Source organism: Botrytis cinerea, chromosome 16, assembly GCF_000143535.2.
Source record: "Botrytis cinerea B05.10 chromosome 16, complete sequence".
NCBI lineage: Eukaryota > Fungi > Ascomycota > Leotiomycetes > Helotiales > Sclerotiniaceae > Botrytis > Botrytis cinerea.
The window spans coordinates 799,853-827,200 of NC_037325.1; the positions used below are offsets into that span (position 1 = coordinate 799,853).

The 27,348-nt window shown below is 43.5% G+C and overlaps 9 protein-coding genes across 11 annotated transcripts, besides 2 other annotated features; 6 read left to right on the forward strand and 3 right to left on the reverse strand.

The window, feature by feature from the left end:
- Positions 1-1,119: 1,119 nt before the first annotated feature.
- On the forward strand, positions 1,120-3,787 carry Bcsmi1. Its single transcript, XM_024697948.1, has 3 exons — positions 1,120-1,571; positions 1,687-1,742; positions 1,811-3,787. The coding sequence occupies exons 1-3, from the start codon at positions 1,561-1,563 to the stop codon at positions 3,355-3,357; spliced, it is 1,614 nt and encodes a 537-aa protein (XP_024553765.1). The 5' UTR covers positions 1,120-1,560; the 3' UTR covers positions 3,358-3,787.
- Positions 3,788-5,223: 1,436 nt separating this feature from the next.
- BCIN_16g02000 (hypothetical protein) lies at positions 5,224-6,447 on the reverse strand. Its single transcript, XM_024697949.1, has one exon. The coding sequence runs from the start codon at positions 5,892-5,894 to the stop codon at positions 5,424-5,426; it is 471 nt and encodes a 156-aa protein (XP_024553766.1). The 5' UTR covers positions 5,895-6,447; the 3' UTR covers positions 5,224-5,423.
- A 184-nt stretch (positions 6,448-6,631) lies between these two features.
- On the forward strand, positions 6,632-7,752 carry Bcfes1. The gene has a single exon (XM_001553320.2). The coding sequence runs from the start codon at positions 6,866-6,868 to the stop codon at positions 7,517-7,519; it is 654 nt and encodes a 217-aa protein (XP_001553370.1). The 5' UTR covers positions 6,632-6,865; the 3' UTR covers positions 7,520-7,752.
- Positions 7,753-9,231: 1,479 nt separating this feature from the next.
- On the forward strand, positions 9,232-11,465 carry BcactA. Its single transcript, XM_024697950.1, has 7 exons — positions 9,232-9,426; positions 9,523-9,553; positions 9,706-9,761; positions 9,876-9,906; positions 9,990-10,761; positions 10,817-11,048; positions 11,108-11,465. The coding sequence occupies exons 1-6, from the start codon at positions 9,420-9,422 to the stop codon at positions 11,045-11,047; spliced, it is 1,128 nt and encodes a 375-aa protein (XP_024553767.1). The 5' UTR covers positions 9,232-9,419; the 3' UTR covers position 11,048; positions 11,108-11,465.
- A 44-nt stretch (positions 11,466-11,509) lies between these two features.
- BCIN_16g02030 (hypothetical protein) lies at positions 11,510-12,789 on the reverse strand. Of its 2 annotated transcripts, XM_024697951.1 has the most exons (2): positions 12,547-12,789; positions 11,510-12,482 (listed from the first exon to the last, which is right to left on the reverse strand). In XM_024697951.1, exons 1-2 carry the CDS (start codon positions 12,731-12,733, stop codon positions 11,767-11,769), a joined length of 903 nt encoding a protein of 300 aa, XP_024553768.1. In that variant the 5' UTR covers positions 12,734-12,789; the 3' UTR covers positions 11,510-11,766. The 2 variants fall into 2 exon arrangements, with proteins under 2 accessions (XP_024553768.1, XP_024553769.1); XM_024697952.1 differs by having other exon boundaries at positions 11,510-12,789.
- A 117-nt stretch (positions 12,790-12,906) lies between these two features.
- Positions 12,907-16,723, forward strand: Bcsec8. Its single transcript, XM_001553316.2, has 2 exons — positions 12,907-15,659; positions 15,711-16,723. The coding sequence occupies exons 1-2, from the start codon at positions 13,003-13,005 to the stop codon at positions 16,387-16,389; spliced, it is 3,336 nt and encodes a 1,111-aa protein (XP_001553366.1). The 5' UTR covers positions 12,907-13,002; the 3' UTR covers positions 16,390-16,723.
- Positions 16,724-17,353: 630 nt separating this feature from the next.
- On the forward strand, positions 17,354-19,426 carry BCIN_16g02050 (hypothetical protein). Its single transcript, XM_001553315.2, has 3 exons — positions 17,354-17,831; positions 18,082-18,250; positions 18,311-19,426. Exons 1-3 carry the CDS (start codon positions 17,673-17,675, stop codon positions 19,042-19,044), a joined length of 1,062 nt encoding a protein of 353 aa, XP_001553365.1. The 5' UTR covers positions 17,354-17,672; the 3' UTR covers positions 19,045-19,426.
- Positions 19,427-20,889: 1,463 nt separating this feature from the next.
- BCIN_16g02060 (hypothetical protein) lies at positions 20,890-23,591 on the forward strand. Of its 2 annotated transcripts, XM_024697953.1 has the most exons (2): positions 20,890-21,598; positions 21,706-23,591. In XM_024697953.1, the coding sequence occupies exon 2, from the start codon at positions 21,864-21,866 to the stop codon at positions 22,665-22,667; it is 804 nt and encodes a 267-aa protein (XP_024553770.1). In that variant the 5' UTR covers positions 20,890-21,598; positions 21,706-21,863; the 3' UTR covers positions 22,668-23,591. The 2 variants fall into 2 exon arrangements, with proteins under 2 accessions (XP_024553770.1, XP_001553363.1); XM_001553313.2 differs by having other exon boundaries at positions 20,890-23,569.
- A 2,416-nt stretch (positions 23,592-26,007) lies between these two features.
- On the reverse strand, positions 26,008-27,310 carry BCIN_16g02070 (hypothetical protein). The gene is made up of 3 exons (XM_024697954.1): positions 26,964-27,310; positions 26,632-26,767; positions 26,008-26,553 (listed from the first exon to the last, which is right to left on the reverse strand). The coding sequence occupies exons 1-3, from the start codon at positions 26,985-26,987 to the stop codon at positions 26,315-26,317; spliced, it is 399 nt and encodes a 132-aa protein (XP_024553771.1). The 5' UTR covers positions 26,988-27,310; the 3' UTR covers positions 26,008-26,314.
- Positions 26,934-26,987: a sequence feature (Short protein (BCIN_16g02070, ATZ58417.1) was converted to a misc_feature.).
- Positions 26,934-26,987: a sequence feature (Short protein (BCIN_16g02070, ATZ58418.1) was converted to a misc_feature.).
- Positions 27,311-27,348: the final 38 nt, after the last annotated feature.

Consider the following 27,348-nt stretch of genomic DNA (forward strand, 5'->3'; position numbering starts at 1 on the left):
CCTTTTCCGGAGATGGCATGCAAGTAGAAGAGAGTGAATTGGCGGTGGAGACTCAAAGAGAAACTCCCAGAACGATGCTGTACTCAGGGATTTAGGGGGTTCAGGGAGTGATGCAAGCGAAATTTGATGGGAAGAGGGAATGGACATCTAGAATCAATTCCAGAGAGTGAGAGTAAGACTGCTGGACCAATGTGGATTTGAAGGATTCCATGGTATGATGCGTAATTGAATTGTTGTTTGCCGGAATATATATCCTCAATGATGGCCGACTAGTTTGCATGTGTTCTGTATGTGTTCAACTCGTGGCGAAGCGGTGCATATGAATCAAAAGTTCAATTAATAGAACGCCAGACAGGCTAGCTGACTGTATTTGAACATCGTTATCTGGATCTACTCGGAATCTCAGATAGCCAACACCTCGTCCTGTCTCTAGAGTGAATGGATGCACTCTTTTCTTTTCTTTTGCTATTGCTGCCGTCGTCATAGCACACCGGAGATGGGTAGGTAGATGGGTAAATCGTTCTCTCTTCTTCCCCTTTTGACTTCTTTTGAAACGAGCATAAATAAGATTGGACTGTATAGTTACCGAGAGTTTGATATCTATCTATTTTACTTCTCCGTTTATGTATATAATATATAGCATGTAGTATCTCTATGCCTCAAACACACATGAGTTATTAAGCCACCACACGCATTCAAGATACAGGACTCCATGTTGTCGAGCGCTTCGGTTTTTGACAAATTAGATGTGAGATGGGAGATCTAGTATATACACATGCATACATACATACATCTATATAAGTTATATATATATATATATATATATATACATATATACATATACACGCACATACACGCACACACACGTCGATACCACCAAATCCCCATCGAGGTAATTCCCACTCATGCATCTTCTCTCCTTTTCCCCCCTTCCCATGCACTCTCTCTACTTATCGCCCTCACTATCGGCATTTTTTCCAAGGGTTCCACCCAAATTTCGGCTAGTCAGCTCTCTTGACGTTGGGATTGGAGACAGCAAGGACGGGTTTCAGGGAAGGAAGGACTTGACCATACACCAAATTCAGGGCAAATGCTCTAGGGACTGTAGTGCGTACTAGGGAAATAGTCATAAATAGTAATAATAAGTAATCAAATCAAACCGCAATTTGATAAATCTTTTCCACGCTCACTTGACTTCCTTCACTCATTGATCTTATTCTCACAGTCGTCCAGTCGTCCAGTCCTTCAATCTCCCCTACCTACCTGCCCGTCGGTCCAGTTCAGCTCCATCTCCATCCCCATCTCCATCTCCATCCATCTCCATCTCCATCTCCACCCCCGTCTCCTGAGTAAGACCAAATCTCCAGAGTTGGTCTCTCCATAGGCGCATCACCTCTCAGTATCAACACCCACCACAACAAAACACAACACAACAAACAACCACCTCCCTACCCCGACCGTCTTCTGGGAATCCCTCATCAACCGCTATCAGCCCTTGGGTGGAAGTTTCATCAATCATTTCAATAAGTATTCACAACAATACTTGAACAATCGCCAGTCATGGCAGGAAAGTAAGTTGCAATCCGGTATTCCCCTTTTGATCCTATGTTATCAAGGCTATCGATCGCCTCCAATCCAAACCACTGCAATCATTTCTGCAAACAGTACTAACGACTACATCTTTAGCCCATTGGGCTCTGCCTTCAAATCGTTCTGGCATACTATGACCAGTTATGATCGTCGTATGTTGATACCAAAACTCCCCGAGAAACTTTAATCTCTCTTCTAACCAAAATCAACAAATCAACAGACTCATCGCATGATTCTCCCTACAGAACTGGCGGACACGTTCCTCTCGCACAAAGTCGACATGAACCTTTAACATCAGTTGCAACAACGGCTTCAGAATCACGCGCAGATTTGAACTCCCCCTATTTTGAAGATTCGGGTCGACAATCTACATCTGCACTCAATGGCAATGCTTATCCAGGTTCACCGTTTGCTCCTCCTGCAAGTCCAGGGCCTCAATCACCATATTCACCGGGAATGAGATCGTCTACGCTTCAGCGACAATCTACGCAAGAAAATTTTGAGAATGTTACACCAGGAGAAATTCAATTGCAGGCTTTCCAAGAGGGTCTTCCTCCTCCACCACCAGTCGGACACTCTTGGAAGAGAATCGATCGATGGGCCGAGGAGAATTACGAAGAATTATTCGATCAACTCTGCGAGGGATGCACAAACAATGATTTGAATGAGTTAGAGCATCAATTGGACTGTTCCCTTCCAATGGAGGTTCGAGAGTCGATGCAACTTCACGACGGACAAGAACGTGGTGGTCTACCTACGGGAATTATCTTCGGATCCATGTTGCTTGATTGCGAGGAAATCGTACAAGAGTGGGAAAGCTGGAAAAAGGTCAACCAGGAATATCTTGTAGAACAACCTACTCATAGACCTTCAATTCCACCCAAGGCATTAGGTGGTAGTTCATCTTCATCGTCGAAGCAACCTGCAAATGCACAAAATCCCTACTGGAGACAAGATTTATTGGCCCGCCAGGATTCTCAACCTCCCAATGCTATTCAAAAGGTTTACGCTCATCCCGCTTGGATTCCACTTGTTCGAGATTGGGGTGGAAACAATTTGGCAGTTGATTTAGCACCAGGCCCAGCCGGTAAATGGGGTCAAGTTATTCTATTTGGTCGGGACTACGATTGCAAATACGTCGTCGCACGATCGTGGTCTGCTTTCTTGGCTACTGTCGCAGATGATCTCAGCAGTGGTAAATGGTTTGTGGATGAAGAAACCAATGACCTGAAATTGAGGGAATTCAAATCAGGAAAAGTTGAACCTGGTTACTTTGATATTTTAAGATGGAGAATGGACCAAAAGTATGGTCGCAAAAATGTGCGAAGAAGATCAGCGCCACCCGTCAATGGTAATGGAGGATCCCCGACTGGATCTCCTTATGCAAGCCCAGCTGCCGAAATCGGTGAGCCACGCGGACGTTCTATGCAACGTTTCTCAGGAGCTTCACCAATTCCAAGTCCAAATCGTCCTGGTTATGGAAAATCAAGTCCTCTAGCTCAAGTTGCTGAAGAAGGTTCCGGATCAGGAACGAAGGTCAGCACCATAGATATTCCCTCTACGAAACTTGTCGATGTTCAAACACCAAGACCAAGTGAAGAAAACAAATCTTCGGACCGACCATTTATAGAATCCGAATCACCTAACGAGAACAAAGAAAATGAAAAGGCCAGTGAAAAAGTTACAGGATTGGGATTAGTATCAGGAACCTCTGAGAAAGAAACCCCTGCTGATGATGAATCTGCGATGAAGACAATTGAAATCTAATGCCAATGCCAACATACTTGTTGAGTTTGTTAGTTGCATTTCGGGGATTCTTTCGCATTGCATGAGGCGTTTGGGCGTGCGTTGATATGAAGATTCAGAGATTCATAATAAGAAATTTGAGATATTCTTTTTTTATTTTACTTTTTTCAATTTTGTCTTAATGACATGATATGTATGGCTGCGTGGAAATATAATGTTCCATGAGCTAGTTTCTTTATGAATATACAGTTTGAGGAAGGGTTCAGGGGAGAGAAAGAAAAGGGGTAGTTAGAGCGTGTATATGTGTGTGTGTGCGGAGCGGAGATTCACATGCGATTGCGATGGTTACTGAAGGGTAGAATATTAGGGGAAGTAGGTAGGAGATGAATGTATGTGGATGGGATGTTTGTGAAAGGAGTAGGGATGAATAACAATAACTTAGTTACTTCCATATTACTGAATACCTATTCTCAATGTTCTTGATTGTAAAATGATGTGTGTGTGTGTGTATGTGTAGTAGTGTCTGTTTCTGTTTCTGTGTCTGTGTCTGTTTGTTACTCTCGAATCTCGAGTCTCGGGTCTCGAGTCTCAAGTCCCTTGTGGCTCTTTTGAATGAATGTATGGTATGTATGGTATGTATGTATATCTTGTGTTTTGTGTTACTGTATATGCTCTTGGTCTTTTTTTTGGAATTCTTTTTTGATTCTCGTGATTGGTCACTTGGTTACTTGATTACTTGATTACTTGATTGTTTTTCTTGCGGTTGGTTGGTTGGTGGGTTGGTTGATTGATCATTAGTTGGTTAGTTATGTAGATGGGATGGGATGGGATGAGACGGGACGAAGTTCCTGCGTGAAAATACATGGAAAAGGGGATTGATTGATTGATTGATTGATTGCTCTGTTGTGTTGTGTTGCGTTGTGTTATGTTAAGTTTTATGAGCTTTTCTTTCCCTTTCCCTTTCCCATCTTCATCTCCATCTTTGTATCTCTTTCTGATAACGGTGTTGGGGCGTGGAGGGAGAGAAAAGGGGGGAGAGGATGGTAGGAAAAGAGTGGGGGTAGGGAGGAAATGGAGAGATGAACGATAGCTGGATAGAAAAGGAGGAAATAGTTGAATAAAGATATAGGGATATAGGAAACTTGAGACTTGGGACTTGGGGTCACTGGGTTTGAGAAACGATCTGTGAGAGGAGGGGAGTGAGATGCATGGTGATTGATTCGCTTCGATTCAATTCGATTTATAGAGAAGTTTTTAGGATTCTGGGTTGTGAAATCGAGCTGGAGAGTTAGGGTTAATGTAGAGATTTGTAGTGTTATGAGGGTTGGGGTTTGGATTTGAGAGTTGATGGATGGGAGGGAAGAAAGTTGTTTGGATGGATGGATGGATGAATGAATGGATCAATAGAAATGGGCTGTGGGTGGGGAGATGTGTGAAGGTGGGTGGAGTAGAGTAGAGTAGAGGTTGGTTGTAGGTTTATTACTATTGTTTGTTCTTTTGTGTAGAGTTTGGGTTGAGAATGGGAAATGGAGAGGGAGAGGAATGGATAACTCGAAGAACGAGAAGAGGAAAATATACGTTCATAACAAAGAAAAAGAGTATACATACAGACAAATAAAGCCTAGCTGTTAATCAATCCTTATAATCTCGTAATTCTGACTCGTTAACTATTTTTTGAAGTAACCATTGAAGATTGGGATATAATCTTATAGCTTCATTGATGACAGCGTTTAAAACTTCCATACTCGTGGATGCTTGGATAGTAATAGTCCTTCTATCTTGAGATGCTTTCTAACTCAACTCATGAGAAAATCACATGCATCAAGATTTCTCACAAAATGATAAGAATGAATCTAACGTCGTAGGAACAGTCTCATTATCAATAATCGTTATATCTACAGTAGCATTTTTCATTTCGGTATTTGTCAATACACGATGATTGTCCGTATGAGCATTGAAGAAACATGTCGTGAAATCTGAATACTTCCAGTCTTTTAGTGAAATCCGACTCAATCTTTCCTGGGTAAAATTATGAAGGGATTGCTGCAGGCAACGCGGTTTTCATGGGCGACTCTCGAGACGATGAATTACCGGAAGAAGTCTAGATCTAGAAGATGGGAACTACGGCTTGGGCTCGGAAATTCATGACGTGTTGAAAGGCATCGATGAGATGGTGTATTCATCATGATAGAATGGGTGAAAATATTTACTAAAATTAAGCTCGTCGATGAAAGCCATGTTCTAAACCAGGAAATGATATCTAGGGTGATGTTTTTCTGGAACTCTCGTTTTTGAGCTGTGGTATCAGTATGTCTATGTGATTCAATATCATAGCCTCGAGCAGCTTTAATCTGTAAAATGCCCATGTATAATGACTTTGTAGTTGTGAGGAGCGATGACATTGGTACTCGGGAAGATTGACATCTTATACCAACAAGAAAATGAGAACGCATCACGGATCCGGGTGTAGATTGAAATAGACTAGTCTCACATAAGAAAGCATATGATTCCTCTATGAAATGTAGGGAAATGACACTGTAGAACTTATCGCTCGTCATATTTGTAGAAAAAGTAATGGAGTTGTAGATTTGAGTGATCCTTAACGAAGAACAGTAGCCACCTAAGGAAAGGAAGCAAGTTCAAGTTTTGCTCGCCTCGTCCCATGAGTGAATGGCAGTCCGAAGCTGCGGCAATGCCAAACCATCAGGAATAATGTGTCTATGAATAACCAATTGGTCTCATGCAGTGACTTGTGAGATTTGCATGACTATTGGCGTACATGTCGTGAGCGGATTGTTCAGAGGACTCTCTTTAGATTCGTCAACTTCACAAGCTTGAGTTGAGGTCGTATATGCATGACCAATGAGTTCTGAGTACTTGTTTAATGGGTATCAAATTGTAACTTTACATAAGGATACCCAAGATAATCATAGTACAAGGAAGGATGTTTATATTCAAAGTATTCTCCCGTATCAGACTCGAGCAGTTCTTCAAGAGTGTCTCGAGGTAATATGTTGAGATCTCATACATATATATGTGTTCATGAAGCAACTTCTCAGTCGAATAAGAAATCGAAATGAATATGTAGTAACAGAAGACTGATCTACAATCAAACAAGAATCTTTCATCTATATTCGAGATCGCTAAGAAGGCTGTCTACCAACCAATCGTCTTGACTATCCTCAAGGAAGTGTGTGACTAATCATGTCTTCACCGCCAAAATTCTGCCTTATGCCATGCCCAAAAAAAAGTCCAGATTGGATTGGAAGCATCTCGAAGTTAGTAGACGTAAATAGACAAATTTAATAGTCATCTCATACAAAAGAGAAGAAATCTTTTTAGACACATTTCTATACAACTTACAACTTCTCTTGATCTCATCTACAATTTTCTGAGAATTCAATACTTCCTTGTTAAATATACTATAATCCTTTTCGGCGCAAAGCATTTTCACCTACCGGTTCTCGACTTTCGATCAGACAAATTTCCACAACTTTCAGTTCTAAAGAGAACATAGAAATCTGCCATCATGGCCATGCCACCCGCAATGAACGAACTCCTCAAATGGAGTGTAGAGAACTCTACTGCCACCGCCGCCGATCCTAACGCTCCCCCTCCACAAAATAGAGCTCTCCCAGCGGATGCCATGAATGTGCTCTTTGGTGGTCCCAGTGATGCCGACCTCATGAAGGCCTCCATATACGCCGTTCAATCTACCGACCCCGAAGTTACTATTGAAGATAAAGTCATTGCATTTGACAACTTCGAACAACTGATTGAGAACCTCGACAATGCCAACAACATCGAGGTACTCGAGTTATGGAAACCTTTATTGGAGTTCTTGGGACACGAGGAAAAAGAGATCAGGAAGATGGCTGCTTGGTGCGTGGGAACAGCAGTGCAAAATAATGAGAAGAGTCAGAAGTCTATGTTGAAGGAAGGGGGTGTGCCACTTCTGGTCAAGATGTGTGTCGATGAGAAGGAAGAGAAGGATGTGAGGAGAAAGGCGGTTTATGCTTTGAGTAGTGCGATCAGAAATTTCCAGGAGGGAATGGATGTCGCGACCGAGGAGCTTGGTAAATTAGGAAGAAGTAGTGAGAAGATCGATGCGGCAGACATGGATGCCTGCGATGTCTTGATTGGGGGACTGAGGGAGGAGGCTTCAAAGGGAGCACAAGGATGAGATATCAAGGAGGTTTAAATGATTGAAGGATACGAAATACAGCGGTAGCTACTACGTCACACGCATGATCTGGGATGGAGTTTGGGAGTTTGGTAGATTAAACATTTGGGAACGATAGACAGAGACATTGATATCCTGCCAATCTTGTTAAGGGGGGAAGTTTTCACCAGGACTTTCGGAACAAGATTGCCACCTCACTGAGGACTTATTATAGAGAATGCATGAAAGTTACATCTCCATTTAAACATACAAAGCCTTACTTGAAATAAGTGTTGAAGCTTAAGCGATACACGTTGAATCTCCAATATAAAACGAATTCATGCATAAATGCAAGTTGTCGATACAAATCAGTATTCATCTGAAGATTTACCCCACCAAGCCCCTCAATTATTGCATGACTCTCACATCTCGCTCACCGTATTGAACAAGTGTTTCCAACCGTCAAATGGCTTTTTGTCTTTGACTCTCGGACCAGCAATGCACGAAGTAATTTCTTGGTTCGACACCAATGGGAAGTTGCCTCTCGCCGTTTTTATTTCAGGGGGTGCTTGCTGTCTTGCGTCGGACTTTCGTATAGCCACGGTGCAATTGAACGCGATTACGAAGGACGATGCCTTTGGGCAGCGGGATATGGATGAATGTGAATTGCAGTGAATAGGAATAGGTACATATTTGGGCAGAACATGGGAAGTAGACGTTTGCCAGTCCTATGGCTGCGGAGTACATAGAGCAGAGGTTCTTGCACCTACGTATGTCAAGACAACTTTACGAGAGCGATCTCGAGATGCCTGCTTGGCAGCCGGAGTCTTATGTGGCATGGTAAGGAATGGGAAGGCATCAACCCATTGTGCAAGGGACATTGTAGCTGGCTGGAAATCTAACGCGCGTCTGATGGTGGCACACGAGACTTGAGTGTAAAACGTACCCAGACAGTTCTATCCGGCATAGACGTAGCTGCCACCGTAGACCTAGGCAATCTCATGCAAGACTGTAGCCTCATCATTTCCCAGAACGGGCATGCGAAGTTATATGTGCGGGAAGTTTGTGCGATGTGCGTCCTCTTCTGCCTACCCAGGCCGAGTCGGTGTGGCCTTGGATGGCCTTGGATGGCCCTGCTTGCATGGGGGACGGTTCAACTTGGTTGGAAACGGAAAAGGGGGAAAGGGGGAAGATTAAGAGGCTACCAAGTGTGAGGTACTTTGGTTGCATGTTCCTGAGAACCACGAATGGATGACCACGCGTAGATGACCACGAATATAGGAACGGGTGACTTGGAAGCCAGAGACGCTGTCCCTATCGACACCGACTTCTTGCAATTCACAGCCACCTGGATTTTTCTCACCTCACACCCGTTACCTATCTGAGGAGGAGAAATAATTCGGAATAGTTACATGCTGCTTTTAATCTGGGGTCTGCATTGCATTTCCCGCTCTGGTCAGCATCTGAAGTTATTTATATGGATGTCCAGGGAGATCCATCCATGTTCCCATCTCGTTCCTTCCTCTCCGAGCTCTCCCAATCGTGAAATTCGCCTGCACACACTCCTCCACCCCCTCTTTCCCCTTTCTACCTATCAAATCCTTCTTCAGCATTCTATCTTAAAGCGGCGCATACCGAATAAGATCGCTTCGCCTCCTGCAGTTGCGGCCCACATTCAAACTTCGTGACATCGTCCTTTCCCATTTACTACGACCACGATCACCAATTCTTTTGACAAAACAACAACACACCTTCTTCTCTTTCAACCATCTTCTTTTTTATCAACCACGAATTAACAACTTCGTGAATCTTACTTTAATACAAAACTCCATCATTCTCGAGATCTTAATTATCACGAGAATTAACTCACCGCCATATTCCACAACTCTTTTATTTGACTTAACGTCTTAATTTATCAACCATGGAAGGTAAGCTTCAATCCGACATGTATATGGCGTGCCCATTCCTTGCGCAGACGTCTGCAACATCATGAGCATCTGCTAATATCATCTCGCAATCAACAGAAGAAGTCGCAGCCCTCGTCATTGACAATGGGTAAGCTCCCAGCATCCCACAAAATGGTCGTCAGCCTCGAAAGACAGAGGGGTAGCTATTGGAAGGAATCAACAACCGACCGAGAAACTCCGAATCTTCTACAGAGGCCAAGACTTCATAATTAAGAAGAGTGAGACTGATGGGTTCTGTAGTTCTGGAATGTGTAAGGCCGGTTTCGCCGGTGACGATGCTCCAAGAGCTGTTTTCCGTAAGTAGATCATCCTTACAGACAACTGTTGCAATCCACCACCTTGATTTCTATCATAATCAATCATCGACAACCACCTTGATGATAATGAAATATCTCTAACGTGCAATACAGCTTCCATTGTCGGTCGTCCCCGTCATCATGGGTAAGAATTCCATTTCCACGACACCCCGCCATTTCCCCCACAACTCGTGTCACTCGAACAGGAACTGATAAGGGATTTTATAGTATTATGATTGGTATGGGTCAAAAGGACTCATATGTTGGAGATGAAGCGCAATCCAAGCGTGGTATTCTTACCCTTAGATACCCAATCGAGCACGGTGTTGTCACCAACTGGGATGATATGGAGAAGATCTGGCATCACACTTTCTACAACGAACTTCGTGTAGCACCAGAGGAGCACCCAGTCTTACTTACTGAGGCCCCAATCAACCCAAAGTCCAACAGAGAAAAGATGACACAAATTGTCTTTGAGACCTTCAACGCCCCTGCATTCTACGTCTCTATTCAAGCCGTCCTCTCCCTTTACGCTTCCGGTCGTACCACCGGTATCGTTCTCGATTCCGGTGACGGAGTTACTCACGTTGTTCCAATTTACGAAGGTTTCTCTCTTCCTCACGCCATTGCTCGTGTTGACATGGCTGGTCGTGATTTGACTGATTACCTCATGAAGATCTTGGCTGAGCGTGGTTACACTTTCTCCACCACTGCCGAGCGTGAAATCGTCCGTGATATCAAGGAGAAGCTCTGTTATGTTGCTCTTGATTTCGAGCAAGAAATCCAAACCGCCAGTCAATCCTCCAGCTTGGAGAAGTCATACGAACTTCCTGATGGACAAGTTATTACCATCGGTAACGAGCGTTTCCGTGCTCCAGAAGCTTTGTTCCAACCATCTGTCTTGGGTCTTGAGAGCGGTGGTATCCACGTCACTACCTTCAACTCCATCATGAAGTGTGATGTTGATGTCCGTAAGGATTTGTATGGTAACATTGTTATGGTAAGATTTCCCATCTGCGAAGTTTACAGGACGATATGCTAACATTTTGACACAGTCTGGTGGAACCACTATGTACCCAGGTATCTCCGATCGTATGCAAAAGGAAATCACTGCTCTTGCACCATCGTCGATGAAGGTCAAGATCATTGCACCACCCGAGAGAAAATACTCCGTCTGGATTGGTGGTTCTATTTTGGCATCTTTGTCTACTTTCCAACAGATGTGGATCTCAAAGCAAGAGTACGACGAGTCCGGACCTTCCATTGTCCACCGCAAGTGTTTCTAAGGTATGTAATTATCAATGGTTCCTCATATGACGGGCCTGTGCTAATCATCGGTATTACAGCGTATCACGGTCGATTTGTGTTTACATCACGAACTTCACGAATTTGATCCAAAAGAAGATTCGAGCAAAACAACAACTCCCAGTGTTTTGTTTCGCCGCGAAGTGTTGTTCCGAAAAGTTCTGGTAGCGATTGAGCGACTGGGTGGACTCTTTCAAAGTAACGGATGGGCTTTGATTTAGCTGACTGCTTGCTTGGAGGGGGAATTCGAAATGTCGTATCAATCATACAAAGCTTTTTTTCTTACTTTTTAGTGGTGCCAACTTCTTCATGTGTTTTTGAGCTGCGCCATTTTTCTTGTTCTTCATTCATAGCGCGAGAAAGTTTCTTCTCTAGAGAATCAAATTAAAAGGTAGTACACTGATTTATAATTTAGTTCACTCGAGTTTTAAGGGAACGTGACTTGATGCGTGTGATTGTATGATGTTGTATGTGTCTTTGAAGGTGCAAGATAGATGTTACAATAAAATATGCGAGTCCTTGTGATAATTTAAAATGGTTATCTCGTCCCTTGTTTCAAATACTTGCCTAGCTCTGCATTGCCCAAGATTCCTTAGCTGTACCTTGCAGCGCGAGTACTACTTCGCTAATGCATTCTTTTCCCCATCATTTATCTCCAAACGGCACAATTTCACTCCCATGCTTAGTAGAAACATGATTGTCATTCTCGGAGCACCTTGTGTGTCCTATAACTTACGTTCTTCGTAACCATTCCCTCGCTCTCTAATCTCAAAGCCATCTGTTGTCTTCTTATGATGGCCATGGGATCTGGTACGAGTTTAGGCTTGGGCAGGAGCTTCGACCATGGCATATTCGTCTCGCAATCCTCTTCGTATTCTGCTATGATGGTCCTGTCTGCGTATTGATTAATATCTGTGTAGTATTGGCCAATCGGTGACGATGGGGAGCATGGTGATTCTAGAGAAGATGTGGATTGCGGAGGGGGCGTTGAGCGAGGTCTTGGTCGCGCAGACTTGAGCTGAAAGGTGAGGTAGAGGATTGTGGATGGGGACGTGAGAGAATATATCCACATATATCCATCGAGGGATGGAATGATAGCGGCTCTGGGGGGCAAGACACGGAAAGATTTCGAGGATGGTCTGAAGTTCAATAATGCTGGATCGATGGAGATTTCGAGGGCGAGGGTGGAAATTTGGGAGATGAGCCAGCAATAGAAGGGCTCGGAATATGAGAGATCTTTAGACATTCGGTTGCTGATTGGGAGAAAGAGTGTATCGAGACCACGATGGATATAGAAAGGTGTGTTGCGGAGTGTGTGGACAATATATTCGTCGAGGCAGATGGTTCGACTTTCTTGGGTCGTGGAAAAAAGGGCTGGGGGTGGTCTGCGACGGGGATATTGCGCTTCTTGTTCATCTACAGGAAGAGTGTTAATTGAGTGTAAGTGTGCATATTTGACAAGCAAAATTGGCGGGCACACCATTGGGGAAATCTAATGAAGGTTCTAAGACGCGGGGTAGGATGGCTAGACGCCATATTTTGTAGCGCAGTTCTGTAGGGAGACTGGGGAATAGGTGGAAATGGGTGAGTGTGTGAGAGGATGGGCTATCACAATCTCCTTGATGGATATCACTGCTTGAATACAATCGTGGGAGCAAGTTGTGCATTTTGAGGCTTCTTATATTGTGTTGTTATCCTCAACAGGCGTGGCGTGATTGATGTCGTCGTATTGAACATGGAATATATGTATCAAGTGCACCTTGATGTTCACACTCGCTTAGTTACTAATGCCACGCAATGTCTTGAAGCTGCGGCCGAGCTTCAGCGTAATTCGTGTCTCGAAACCCAATAAATCTCCAAGCTTCCATAATTATAGCACATCTGCGAATGGTATGAAACAAATCGGAAAAGTAATGCGATTTCAATAGTATAGGATATGTCAGGAAGAGGATATGGTGGTCTCGGGGGCGACCCTTACTTGAACGGCAATTCTACTGGATATGCGAATGGGAATGGATACGGAAATGGCAGTTGGAATGGGAATGCAAGCACAAATGCAAGTGCCTACCCGGGACAAATAACTGAAGATGGAGACTATGACCCCTATGGCTCTGGCACTGATCGATATGCCACTCCGCCCCCTCTACCAGAAGGACTTCGAACACCGTCACCTTCCATGCCTCGAACACCTCGATCGAGAGGTCTTTCACGACCGAGGGAACCAGCTGGCAGACCAAAATTAGAGGAAACCAATGCGGAGAAACAGATTGGGGAAGTGCTAGAACACATTAAGACGGAATGGCCTGCGTTGTGTCAGAATGAGTGTGTGCCAGTACAATTGGCATTGCAGCTTCTAGACACGAGTTCAGTTGGCAAGGCTCATGAATATGCGCAGTTTCAACAATCGATGCAATACTTACAAGATTCTTTGAAGAATATCGTACACGAACATCATCAGGGATTCAATAGTTCGATTGGTACTTTTCACAAGATTCAAACGAGTATTCAGACATCGCAGAAGAGGGTACGAACATTAAAGGATTCGCTCGCACAATCGAAAGCGAATCTCTCGACTACGGATCCCGAATTGAGGAAATTGGGCGCGGCTTCGACAACTTATGATGAATTGCTACATACACTGTCGGAAGTGGAGGAGTTACGGCTGGTTCCGGATCAATTGGAAGCACGAATTTCAGAGAAGAGATTCTTGACTGCGGTAGATGTGTTGCAGGATGCGTTAAGGAGAATTCGATCGCCTGAGTTGGATGATATTGGCGCTTTGAGCGAACTGAGGACTTATCTTGCGAATCAGGAAACTGCCTTGACGGATATATTGATTGAGGAACTCCACGATCATTTGTATCTGAAGTCGCCTTACTGTCAGGAGAGATGGCAGATGCTGGCCAAGACTCAGGGTGGTGTTGCAAAGGAGAAGTTCGAGAGCACAATTACAGTGAGGCCATTCTTCGAGGTCCTTGATACGATGGATTTGGCAGAGCCGATGGTAGAAGATGCGTCAAGAAACCCAGAAGCGGATACTTTCTATTATGTGGAATTGTTGACAGAGGCATTGAATAAGTTGGGTCGTTTGGATATTGCCGTGAATACTATCAAACAGAGACTTCCTGTCGAGCTATTTGGTATCGTCAATGAGACCAATAGCGAAGTCGATCAAAAACACCCGAGCTCTTTACGTGGCGGACTCGCATCTACACAGGGAAATCAAACATTCTCTAGTCGAGAGAACACGATTCGCACCGATGTCATCTATGATTTATTGTGGACGCTATACGCGAAGTTCGAGGCTATTGCTGAGGGCCATCGTGTATTCCATGATGTGGTAAAAGCTATCACAAAAAGAGAAGGCATGAGAAATTCAGTCATACTTCTTGGTGGTTTCAGGGAATTGTGGAATCTTTACCAGAACGAAATTCGCTCTTTGTTGCATAATTATGTCACTACAGATGCTGATGTCTATCAATTCGACTCTCCTAGACCCGGTGCATCGAAATCGTCCAAATTAGAGAAGCTATTTAGGTTTTCGGATGCGGATGCTAAGTCGGTTTCTATGACGACTGAATATGACGATCTAGAGAACATCATCAGAGCTGCTGTACCTGGTCTCATGTCAAGCTCGAGGAAATCAGGTGCCGATAGTAAGAAAGCGAAGTCTTTCTTGGAGAGCTCTGTTGCCAGAAATGGAACTAAACGCTTGACTGGTTCCGCTTTCGATGCTAAAACGGGTGGTATGGGATCGCATAAGTCTTTGGTGGAGCCGAGTGTGTTCAACATGAGTCTTTTGTTGCCTCCTACTTTGAGCTTCTTACAAAGATTGAAGGCCATTGTTCCACCTGGCTCGGATCTGGTTACAAGTACTTTGACGTCGTTTTTGGACAACTTTCTTGTCAACGTCTTTCTACCTCAACTTGACGAAACTCTAGGCAAGCTTAGTGATTCGGTATTCGAGGAGACAGATGCATTCCAGCAAGATGCTCAATGGGCAAGAGTTTCCAGGCGACCTATTTTCAAAGGCACAGCTGCTTTCTTTACATTAATTACAGCCTTTTGCAGGATGTTGGACACAATCCCACATGATCAAGCATTAAGTCAACTTATCATTACGCAAATGATGAGATACTATGATAGATGTTATGATTGGTTTAAATCGCTCGTATCTCGAGTCCGAGATTCCGAAGGTTCGACGCTGAAGCTCTCTGCACTGCTCGCTAGCGAGTCTGGTGATATCCACGATACCATGCAGAAAATATGGACAAGTGAAGAAGTCGATTATCAGTTACTAGATAAAGAAACTGGACTTTTGATTCTACAGACAAACGAGAATCCTCTTGAGGCGGATGATGTTATTTCAGATCGTGAAACTATCTCTTCTCTTTGTGTTTTATACACCAGTATGAAATGGCTGGCTATTAAAATCGGACAGCTAAGACATATCACGAGGAATGATGCAGATTCATCTCGTACACCATCAATGCAGAAACCACCACATAGACGTTGGACTCTACTAAATGATCCCGCGAGAGCACAGGATGAACAGGGTGTGGTTTATCTTCCAATGACGCAAGAAACTGTTGTGTAAGTATTTTCGCCCTTCATGCTTTGATCCGTGGCTAATGTGATATATAGTGCATTCGATTCAATCGTTTCCTCATTCCAAGAACTAGCCGCTACTGTTCTCCTAACCCTGCACATGGAAACACGCATTCAAATCCTTCACTCCCTAGCACGCGTTCTCTCGCCCTCCTCGGGATCAAATACTTACCCATATATTCTTTCCCAACCCGTCTCGGATCCTGACCCAGCCATCCTTTCTCTCAACGCAGATTTAGTGGCATATGATGAAACGATAGTGAGGTTCTTAAGAGAGAAGGAAATCAACTTCGTTAGAAAGGGGCTTGGATTGTTGATCGATACATTCATGGTCGATAACGCTCCGAAAATACAAAGAATCAATAAAGAAGGAGGGAAAAGGATGAGATTAAACGTGCTAGTGCTACAGCAAAATCTGAAGGGCGTAGAAGATGGCGTGGGCTTGATTAGGAGTGGTAGATATTGGGGATTGTTTGAAGAGGGACCTGATGGGATTGTGGGGTGGGCGAAGGAGAAGGGTGGTGCGAATGCTGGGAATGCTAATGAAGCTGGGGAGGGTGAAGAGATCAAGTTTACCTATGACGAGTTGAAGGGGTTGGTTGAGTTGTACTTTAGTGAACAATTGGGAAGTAACGAGAGGGGGATTACGACAGTGGCTAAGAGGGGAATGGGAGAGTGCATGTTGCAGTTGAGTGAGCATATGTGGCAGCATTAAGTGAGGTTGGGGTTAAGGGAGGAGGGTGGGGAGGAGAGAAGGAAGAAGGAAATGAAGGTGGAATAAATTAAGATTACAACAAATTCCTTGAGGGTAGGGTAATGAATAAATGGGTGACGGATGGATTTATATGCATTTGGCGCGGAGTTCTGGGAGTGATGGATGGATTTGATAAGATGAAAGGAGATGGTTGACCAGTTGAGGAAGTGTATGACATGGTCATATGATTTTGGTGTAGCTGATCGCTAGGTGATGGTTCATAGTTGATGGTTGGTAATTAGGGAAACTATGGAAATTGAATTTAGATTTTTGATATGAATTTGCTGAGTGCTCATCATCGAGTAAGGTGTGATGAGGTGAGGTTCCTTTCTCTGGACTGGAAGAGAACCGTGTAGATGATGGGTCTAAGAGGGAGTGGTGGTATCTGTGATGGCGATTGTGATTGTATAACGCTTTTGAGAATATCGTGCTGGCTCATATACTTTAGGATGGGGGAATGGAGTAGACTGGGTAGACACAGCTGAGTGTTTGATCATTGAAAGAAACGACTTCTGGTGAACGCTGAGGTGTGGAATTCTGCTGTGAGGCACGCACTGCATTGAAGATCCGGACTTACCTATTGATAGGACATACTAGGATCTATAAGTCCTGTAGTTATATCTTGATCAGATAGTATAGTAACATCATAACATCGTATATGAAATATAACACGTCTCTCCTCCCGGTATCAGAACATGATATCACCACTTCTGAACATGTAAGTACAATGAATGATCAATGGTTTAGAGAGGATATTGTTATCACGTGATTTATCATCGTTCTCCCACCTGGTGCAGCTTTTGGATCTGTTCGCTGGTAAGGCTCACCTTAATTCGAGGACGAGAAATTGTGGTTTTCGTCTTCCTGCTCGTGGGGATGTGTGGAACTGGGTGTTTGGTGCGATGTTTGTGAGTTGATCGGGTTGGATGTATCGTGGGAGAGAGAATTGGCAGATCACGATTGATGGGAGTATAGATAGACGGTCCTACACTAATAACTAACCTTACTTTTCAAAATTTACCCCGCCCCCACCACCAAAATCGCAAAAACGTCAAAAACATCAAATCAAAAAAAAAAGTTCTCACTATTCCATTCCCGCGTGCGTGCATTCACGAGATCTCCTCGCGTTTATAACTTGCCGCTCCGTTTCTCGATTGCGATTGTGCGCATTTCGTGGAATTCTCCAGAGACTGGTCTTGCTTGGAGAAGAGAAAGCGTACATTGGAACACCACCCGATACAATCATGGCGCCCTCGCCCCTGCAACAGAGAAGAACGCATAATACGCTGCTTTTTCAGAAGCTGCTGAATTTGAGAGATGGCGCCAGTCCGCTTACTTTGGTGCTGGATTCGTTGGAGCAGAGTGGGAGGTTGGTGGTGAGGGAGTTTTGGAGGAGAGCTTTGGTGAGTTTGGGGGGTTTTGTTTTTTCTTGGGGGTTTTGGGGGGGAGGGAAATGGAGGGAAAGGGAGGAGAGGAGAGGAGAGAAAATAAGATCATGCATGCTGCGTACGGGTAGTTCTCGTATTGTATGGAAAATCTGTGATGGACTGTTTTAATGATCACGTGGATGGATGAATCGTCATATTTCTTGATAGATCATTTTTGGATTTGGTTTCGTTATACGTCTATGATTATACTGACCAATACCTACAGATATCGAAATCAAAAGTCATCTTCATATCATTCTCCACTCTCCAGAAACGTCTACCCTTTACCCCAGATGTTTTTGTCTCAGCTCATAGTAAACCACTTTCTCAACTTCGTCGAGAAATCGTAGCGCATTTACCCTCGCCTACAACTCCCCCTTCGGCTTCTCAACAAAGTATGTTTTTCGCTCTTTCTGACATGGAATTTTGTGAATAGATCAACTGACATAATCTAGAAATCCTCCTCATAATCGATAATCTCCACCCCCTCACAGCTCATCCAGAGCACCTGTCCCCATTTCTCTCCTCCTTAATTATCCACCCCACCATCTCCCTCCTCTGCACTCACCACCTTGATATTCCTCTCCCCTTCTCAAAAACAAACCCCTACATCCCCACTCCTCTCACAACTCTCCTCTTCCTCGCCACCGCCATCATCACCCCCCAAAACTTCACCCACGAAGTAGCACGTAAACGTGCGCGCGACAAGTCAGCACGTGAGCCTGAATTCGGCACCGCAGAGGGAAAAGAAGGTGTACTCATGGGGATTGGCAATAGTGCCAGCGCAAGCACCGATGCGAAAAATGGGGAAATCGTCCTAGTCCTTGAACTGCGACGAAAATCGGGGAGAGGAACTCGTGAAACATTCATCTACACACCTCCTTCACATCATACCACATCCCCTACGACTAAAGATATAGGAAGCATCCAACTTCTCGATGAGCATCCAGCATTCGCGGTCCCGGATATTTCGGATGGTTCGATGGGCAAGGAAGAAGAGGAGGGAATAGAAGGCGATGTAACATTTTCGCTTGGATTAACGGAGAAGCAGAAGAGGGATAGAGAGAATGTCGTACTCCCGTATTTCGACGCGCAGAAAGAGGGAGGAATTGGGAGTGGAGGAAAAATTCTCTATGAGATGGGCGCGGAGGATAGAGAAGATTTTGATGACGAGGAAGATGAGATTTAGGGGGAAACGGGCGGTGCAGTCTTGGTATCGCGCTTATTTGGCGGGAGATGCTGGCGATGATGTCATGTCTGTAATGTACTTTTTTTTCTTTTTTAAGATTGAGATTTCTTTTTTGATGGAATGGTAGATTAGATTGGCATGAAGCTTTTACTCGATCGTTCTTGGTGATCTGTGTAGGTAGGTAGCTACTATCTGGAGGAGAAGTGATATCTCGAAGATTGGTTGATTGGTTGATTGATGAATGGAACTTTGATACAATCAATCAAGCAAGCAAGAAAGACAGAAAGACAAAATATCATCAAAAATATCTCGGATTCAGATTAAGATTCAGATTTGGGAATAATCATTTGTTCATTTGTTCATTTATTTGGAATTACACACATTAATTATATATTTGGATGAATCATACCATATTGTGTCATACCATATTATACCATTTCATACCATCTCACATAATCATATAATCATATAATCCTATCTGCGTATACTCACTCGAAAAATTGAAAATTCCTGTATGTATTGGGACTGGGACTGGGACTGGGACTAGGATGGGGATGGGGAGTCTCGTACAAGGTTTAGGGATAGAGGGGTATGTAGGGAGGGAGGGCGTTTTACATGTATGGATTGGTGGATTGGGGAAATGCGGGGAAGTGGGTAAAGGTTGGAGGGGGAGGGGGGATGAGGATGAGGATTTCTATGATAGGGTTTGAGTTAGGATTGATTGGATCGATTGGATGGGTTGAAGGAGTGATTTTGATGGTAGGGGTTGGAAGTTAGGGGAAGAGGAAGGTGGGAAGTGGGAAGGGGAGGGGGAGGGGGAGGGGGAGGAATATAATGAAAGGGGATTGATATAGATATTGCTGAAAGGACGAGCGGGATCTAGTATATAAGTATATAAGTGTGAATTTAAGTTTTCTTTTGTCTTTGCTTTTGCTTTTGCTTTGACTATGCTATGATTGATTATAGCTTTGTATTTTACATGAAAACATATAGCTTGAACCTGTTCTAATATAGAATAATTACTATGATATTACGCACATACGTATAACGATATACTTTATATATATTATATACACAGATAGACATATACAATCATTACACAACCTATAACGTGATACAAAAAAAAAACAAAAAAAAAAACAAGTGAAATCACAAAAGCAAAGCACATGACATAACACACACACACACAGAAAAGTACAAGATGTCCCAGAGTATAAGTTTGAGAACTATAGATCGGATTCACTGGATTCTGTAACCTGATTCTGGGCGGAGAATGGTGTCGTAAGGGAGAGGGAGAGGGAGTGGGAATGTGGAGATGTGTAGAGCGGAGGAGGAATGAGGGGGTACAAGGGATGGGATGCAATCGGGAGGAGGGAGGGAGGGAGGGAGGGAGAGGAAATGATGTATCAATATCAAGAATGTATCCAAGAATGAGAACGGACAAAAGAGAAAGAAGGAACCAAAAAAAAAACAGAGAACTAAAAAAAAAACAGAGAACGAGAAATAAAATCCCACAATGAATGAGTACATGGAAAAAAACCACAGAGTATCAAAAAGTTCAGATACCCCCCAAAATGAAAAAAATCGAGTAAATCATAGGGTCCGCACTAACTTCTCCTTTCCCCCCCTCCCCAGATACCCACACCACAAAGTACATTTTAACGATTTATACCCGGCCTGATCATTCCGTCAATCCATGTATGTACATGTAAATCAATCGAGACGACTATTTCGACTATTTCAAACATTTCAAACATTTCAAATATGTCAAATAGTGATAATCATTATCAGATCCACCCCCCCCCCCCCTTCCCCCCAAAAAATTAACCCACACCATTCAGACCAGAAATGCCGATTTCCCCCAATTGAATATTCCAGAAACACGGAATCCGTCCGGGTGGAGGAGGTGGAGCGGAAAACACGGCGCGATATGTACAAAAGACATGAAGCTATTCACTCTCTAACCTACGAGAATCCTATTGAAATTTTTGTTCCCGACTGAAGTCCGAGACAAAAAAGGGTCCCTTTTGAAGATCTTGTCGAAGACCCTTCGATTCAGGGTCCTCCGATCTATGTCTCTGTCTCACAATGAAGATTTTGGTGTACGAATCGACGCTATCTTTTGCTTGACAGTTGCTAATTTCTACACTATATTTCATGAATCAGCACCTCCATTTACCGCTAGTTTGAGGACTGCAACAAAGGGACGCCAAACAACACCGATACAATAGTTACACTCCAATAGTCATATTTTTCTCCATATGTTCCAGAAAATTCCTAGTGCCCGTGGAACAAATAAACGTTGTTCAATAATTTCTTTGTATTGTCGAGTGCCGGTCCAACATCCAAACAACAATCCAATAACAATCCAATAGTTCTCAAACAAAAGCGGACACGTGGCTATAAAAACGCCACATATAGGACCCCTTGTCGATCTCTTTTTAATTCCCCATTACACTTAGATTCGCGACCAAGTACATCAAACATTCTAACGAGTCCCCTAATAATCTAATCCGATTAAGTCCTAGTCCAGCAACTCTAGTCTCAAGTCAAAGTAAGTCATCCTAATTTCTCTAACCATGGACAACATTATGAATCGACCCGAGCGACTTAGCGAAGTAAACCGAGAGAAGGGCTTGGGAGAGATTCTAACACCAGCAGAATACCGCGATCGTGGAACCACAGTGATCCGCGCCATCGAGGACGCCATCTACACCATCCCTCGTCAAGACACTCCATATCCCGATTGGAAAATCCGCTATTTCAACCCCGGCGGAGGTCATGGGAAAGACAGTATTGAAAGACTCTGTTTCGGCCCCATGCGCAACATCTTCACCGACCCAAAGCATCCTGTCGATTATGAAGGCTCTCACTGGTCCATGTACAACTTCCATTCGAAGGAATACACGAACAGGGGTTTTGATGAAGCTTGGCCCAACTTCAATTGTGTATGCAACGTGTGGGTATCAGCGAAGGTCGGTACAGTCATTGTGCAAATGTCAGATACGAAGACCGATCTCGACATTCCCGGGCTAGATACTCCACGTCTCTACAATAGTGAGCTCATCTACCAAGCTTGGCGCGATGCGGTTACTGCGAATGTGACAGGTCCATCTCCCCAAGTTGTGTCACAACTTACAGATTTGAAGTACATCATCCGTGCTCCGATTGGTAACTCAGGAACCCTTGCCACCATGAGAGATGTTCTCCTCTCGCAAGGTGTCCCGAGGAATCAACTTGACAATAGAGGAGTGACGGTGAAGCGAACTTTTGATGACCCATCTAGTGATGAGTTCAAGATGTTGATGGGGACCGTGAATGGAAGACCCATCGGCAGATTGTGCGCTGATCATGCGGAGAGCTTGGACGGAAAACAGGTATTGAAGATACATGTTTGGAACGAATTCATGGCAACTTTTGGCGCCTTGATCTTCGAATTAGGGGAAGAGAGAGCTTCGACCAAACTCGAGAGAGAGAAAAACACTAATCGTAAAGGTAATTCATCCACACAAGCTCCTTTACAGAGACCTCAACCCCCACGTCTTCCCCCAGCAGCCCCAGCCAAACCCACTAGGACAATTAGCGAGAAAGTAAAGAATTTGATGAAGAAATTTGGGGGGTGAGTCTTGGTAACGAGGTAAGAAAGCGCTGGCACTAGAATCTCTCGAATATTATAAGTAAGTTTGAAGTTTAGTTTGCTAGTGTCAATTGACACACAACACCCTTGAGCCTTTTCCTATTTTGGAGTTGTGTCTCTTCTTTATGAAAGTAATTCCATAAAACACAAAAAAAGAATAATAATAGAATAACATAAAAGTTTAAACCCCGGAACAGAATTTGAAGAATAGTTTTGATTATAACGGCAATTGAAAGTTTCAGTGTGAAAATTTTAGTATAGTACCAATGCACTGGCAAAGTAAAAATGAACTGTCAACTACACAAAGACTGTTCGTCCCCAATACATTAGATACTAATAGCTAACCCAACAGTGCCCGAGTAATCTGAATCAACACAGTACACTATGTACATGTGCAAGAACTCTCAACTCTGCACCTCCCCACCCCCAATCCTCTACTACCCTTCGACGTCCCCCTCCATCCCGAATATATTACACTAAGCTAGGTGCTCAGCTAAGTGTTGTAAGATCGTATATATGGAAGTGCAGAACAAATGCACAGACTGATACGTATAGCTAGATAGATAATAATAATAAAAATCACATTCCTCCATAAAATTTCCATCAAACCACTATCTTCTCCTTCCTCTCAATTTGCACTAACGTACGAAAACAAAAAATAAGTCAAGAACTTAATCCAAAACATAAGAATCCTCTCCTCATCCTCGAAATTTCCCATCCAATTTTTCTCCCAAAAGAAATTCTTCAGAAGCCCATTCTTCACATCTAAACATACACAAGAGATGATAACAACAATAACGGCACGGAATCCCAAGCCGGGGGCAACCATTGTTAGAAAGTTGCAGCATCAAGAATGGGGTTTGCAGTAAACGTGTAGAGAAAAGAAATTTACTCTCACCTGAATCTTTCATGTCGGCGTCGAGGCGTGTATGCACATCTACAACTACATCTAATTATATCCTCAAGTCTTTTCGGATATATAATTGAGAAGTTTACAAATCACGTGCATATGCAGGAACTAGACCTGTCCCATAAGGTGGGTTGAATCCCGCAAACCCAGTAAATCCCGAGATTCCCAACCCCTGCTTTGATACCGAGGCGAGACGGAGACGCCTCCGTAGGAAAGTTGGAATTCCATCTCGGTGGTATGGGTTGCATGTATCCCATACTTGTTTTCGATATGTAAAGAAAACCCTGCTGTACAGACTGCAGTACAGAGGGACTATCGATTTCCGCCACGAAAGATTCATCAAGCTATCTCAGCTGGCATTGCTAAACAATGCAAGATTCGTAACATCTGACGCCACCAAGAAGAAGTCAAGAAGCTAATATGCATGAAGGTATATAACTCCTGAGAGGGCAAATGCGATTGGCAGATGCTATAACCCAATGGAGAAGCTGTATGCAGTGGGAGTCATGAAAAGTAAAACACCGCTGAATGAGAGAACGCTTGGACGTGTAGAAAAATAGTATACGAACTTGAAGTGCAAGTTTCAAATGAACGTTTCTGCATTCTTACATCGAAATTATGAACAGGTAATTTGAGAAACGGGATCTCCAAGGACAAAACCATATAGTGACCTTCTTAATCTTCTATCCCCTGTTTCTGCTATCAGATGACTTCTTAATCAACATGAACTCCATGATACTGTCTGAATTACATTAAGACGGCTATTTTTCCAGTGACACATTTGGTTATACTCGCGAATGTCAATGAGCTAGCATTCCTGTGGTAAGATTGATTAGCTTGACTAAAGACAGATGTAAACATTCAGCAGCAAAGTAACAAGGATGGCGAGATTAGAGGAGTTCACTGTATACAACGTGGTTTGTTGTTCCATTAATATGTCTTACGGCAGTTGGCCTAGTTGATCTACGAACCAGATCATGCAGGAGGAAGAGTTAATGCAAGTCCCTGCTCTTGTTTTTTTTAAGTCTACGGGGTGATTCCCACAACGGAAGGATATCTTACCATGAAAGAAATTCTATCTTAGCAAATGAATGGAGACGAATGAGGAGGCTCACGGCTAGAAGAAGCGTTGTCATGAGATGTTGTGGAGTGAAGTACGTAGTGAAAAGGAAAAATTGTCAAGGAAGAAGAGAGGGGCAACAGGCTATACCGGCAAACGTGAAGTGGGGAATCCCGCCCCACTCACAAAAGCGGAGTGGATTGAATTGTAGTTATTATCCAGAAGTCCAAAATATCGCTAAACCTTCATCCGAGCTAAACGATGAAACTCGATAAATGACAGCGGTTGCGCGCCCGCGCTTTGACAGCCACAATAGATTAAAGTTTCGGCTCTTCCCCTTCTCATTTCTGGGGTTCAACCCAAGTCCGAGGGGCAATTCTTGCTTTTGTGTATACATGGAAACGTTCATGATGTTCGGCCGGTGAACCAATTATACAAACGGATTCATGTTTTGTTTCCTGTTCGAGAAATATTCAGTGCAACTGATCTGTCGCCGAAGTGGATCCGTCTAACGGTAGAGTTACTAAATCCTCAGATGCTGCATAGAAGTGGTACGATGTAGACTTTCTACCCTGTTTGCTTTAGGTGATCAGACTTAAGGACTAACTATCATGGGAAAGATAGGTGATTATTGTCAATCAAAATCGAGTGTCTACTTTAACTTTCCATCACTTCAACGTTGGTATACGAGAGTTAACTGAAACGTATTGACATTAATAACAACGGCATATAGATGAATGTGATGAGATGCTTCATTTTACTTTTATGAATTGGGTGATAGACCAACTCAACATTGCCCCCATCTTCAACTCTCTCTGGTAAGATTAAACTTATGGGGTAGTCTCGAACACTCCTAAATGATTCTTGAGTCAAAGTCCTAAGCATGTGCAAGAGTACTGTAGTTGATACTGCCATAGACGTTTCATCTGCCGCGTTCTCAACGGATAGCGCGAGTAAGATAAATCAAGGTCTCTTGGAACGCAAACCCTCTGCAGCCCAAAGCATCGATTTCAGCAAGCTTGTTCTTTGCTAACCTTCTTAGAGACACTTGAAAATCTAAGCGGTAGCAAATCAAAATAGAGGTGATGTCCCCAACACACACGATATCAGTAATCTTCAATATGACGCAATGGCAGTTGTGATCGATCATGTTCTAGCCAGAAATCTCTTGTATAATTTGAAAGACGAACCTAAACGGTTGAAGTTTGCGAATTAAACAAAAGAAAAACATCCAAACGTGCATATTTCGAGAATTTTGGAATCTTACTTGAACCAATGCATGCATGAGACTTGTCACTTAAACAACATGCATCAGTACGGAGTAAATTTATGAAAATAGAAGCGAAAAATAGACTTTGCCAGGTTGATTCGGGTCTGGGAGCAGCCTAGCGCTCAATAGCTAATCCCTGTGTAATCTCTGAAATCCATGAAAAGCTTGTTGGAGATTGGACTATCTGATGACCCAAATACAATTGAAATAGGCCCTTGAAGATTGGGACGAGCTTGTGGTGCATTAAATGAAGAAAAGACTAAACCAAGATTGGGCAAAAGCTGTACTGCCTCGTAAACTCGCGTTTGACCCGCATTGACTGGTTGCTTTTTATGTGGTCAAAAGTGGCTTGTAGTGTGATCTTCGTACCCATCAATATCCCGTGATAGAGGTCTAGAGTAAAATTGCTATATAATGAGGTAAATTGTGATTTGCAAAACCTGCGAATGTAATGCCTGTGAGATCGTGTATCGCGGGAAGAGCAGTCGATGCAGCAGTGTGAGCATGTGAGATATGGATTATGCTGACAGCGGTATTTGCATGGATCGTAATCAGATGGTTGGGGCCCTGTAGGGTTTCAATCTGCCTCCGCACAGACCTTGGTATGTCGACGAGAAGATACAATTCGATATCTGAAAACGATTAGAATGATAGACGTCTGTGCGAAAGCCTCAAAGAGCAGGGGGCCTTCAGGTTGAGGTGAGACTTACATGGTAGGTCGTGAAGGTAATGTGTGACCAAGATATTTACTGTTTCGATTCGGCACCAAATGGAGAACTCGGGAGTCTGTGCAAAAGGTATAAGTTTATCGGATGAGACCCTTGAGAAGTCGGGACTAGACTGGTTCTAAAAGAAGGGAGAGTCAACCAAGTGTTTCTTACTGGGGTCCCGCGTAAAGTAGCTAGGCATATCAGAGACTAGGACGGAGAGGGTGGAGAGGAAGGAAGATCAAAACCGATATGAACCGATCAGACATCTTACGTAGGTATAGGCCTATGATGGCTTGACTGGTTTATGAATGCATCCTTGGGCCACCACTCACTCTTAATATAGATGTATCTTGCATATGTTGCTGGATTTGGCGGCAATCTTCACATTTATGATAGTTGTGCCTCGATCAGAAAGAGAAGATGATGAAGGACTGGATGGGTGCATGGGGTTTTGATTAAGTTTCGAGTTGTTGTTGTCGTCGTTGGTACTGATGCTGATGTTATTGACGTTGGCGTTGATATTGATGATGATGATGATGGTGGTGGTGGTGGTAATGTTGCTGTTGTTGTTGTTGTTGTTGTTGTTGTTGAAAATGGAAATAGAAATGGACATAGAAATATTCACTGGCGCTGGCCATTGATACCTACCTACCTGACTACCACCCGCGAGCTACCTGTCGCACAGACACTTTATTCCTCTACAGTATGATCGCACGG

Coding starts and splice junctions, on each gene's coding strand:
- Bcsmi1 (XM_024697948.1), top strand. Junction 1,743..1,810: donor TATGACCAGTTATGATCGTC/GTATGTTGATAC, acceptor ACAAATCAACAG/ACTCATCGCATGATTCTCCC.
- BCIN_16g02000 (XM_024697949.1), bottom strand. CDS start 5,894: ATGACGAGCGATAAGTTCTACAGTGTCATTTCCCTACATTTCATAGAG.
- Bcfes1 (XM_001553320.2), top strand. CDS start 6,866: ATGGCCATGCCACCCGCAATGAACGAACTCCTCAAATGGAGTGTAGAG.
- BcactA (XM_024697950.1), top strand. Junction 9,907..9,989: donor GGTCGTCCCCGTCATCATGG/GTAAGAATTCCA, acceptor GGGATTTTATAG/TATTATGATTGGTATGGGTC. Junction 10,762..10,816: donor TGTATGGTAACATTGTTATG/GTAAGATTTCCC, acceptor ATTTTGACACAG/TCTGGTGGAACCACTATGTA.
- BCIN_16g02030 (XM_024697951.1), bottom strand. CDS start 12,733: ATGCACAACTTGCTCCCACGATTGTATTCAAGCAGTGATATCCATCAA. Junction 12,483..12,546: donor TTCATTAGATTTCCCCAATG/GTGTGCCCGCCA, acceptor CTCTTCCTGTAG/ATGAACAAGAAGCGCAATAT.
- Bcsec8 (XM_001553316.2), top strand. CDS start 13,003: ATGTCAGGAAGAGGATATGGTGGTCTCGGGGGCGACCCTTACTTGAAC. Junction 15,660..15,710: donor ATGACGCAAGAAACTGTTGT/GTAAGTATTTTC, acceptor TGTGATATATAG/TGCATTCGATTCAATCGTTT.
- BCIN_16g02050 (XM_001553315.2), top strand. CDS start 17,673: ATGGCGCCCTCGCCCCTGCAACAGAGAAGAACGCATAATACGCTGCTT. Junction 17,832..18,081: donor AGTTTTGGAGGAGAGCTTTG/GTGAGTTTGGGG, acceptor CAATACCTACAG/ATATCGAAATCAAAAGTCAT. Junction 18,251..18,310: donor CCCTTCGGCTTCTCAACAAA/GTATGTTTTTCG, acceptor GACATAATCTAG/AAATCCTCCTCATAATCGAT.
- BCIN_16g02060 (XM_001553313.2), top strand. CDS start 21,624: ATGGACAACATTATGAATCGACCCGAGCGACTTAGCGAAGTAAACCGA.
- BCIN_16g02070 (XM_024697954.1), bottom strand. CDS start 26,987: ATGCAAGATACATCTATATTAAGA. Junction 26,768..26,963: donor AAGATACATCTATATTAAGA/GTGAGTGGTGGC, acceptor CCCTTCTTTTAG/AACCAGTCTAGTCCCGACTT. Junction 26,554..26,631: donor TTACCTTCACGACCTACCAT/GTAAGTCTCACC, acceptor AATCGTTTTCAG/ATATCGAATTGTATCTTCTC.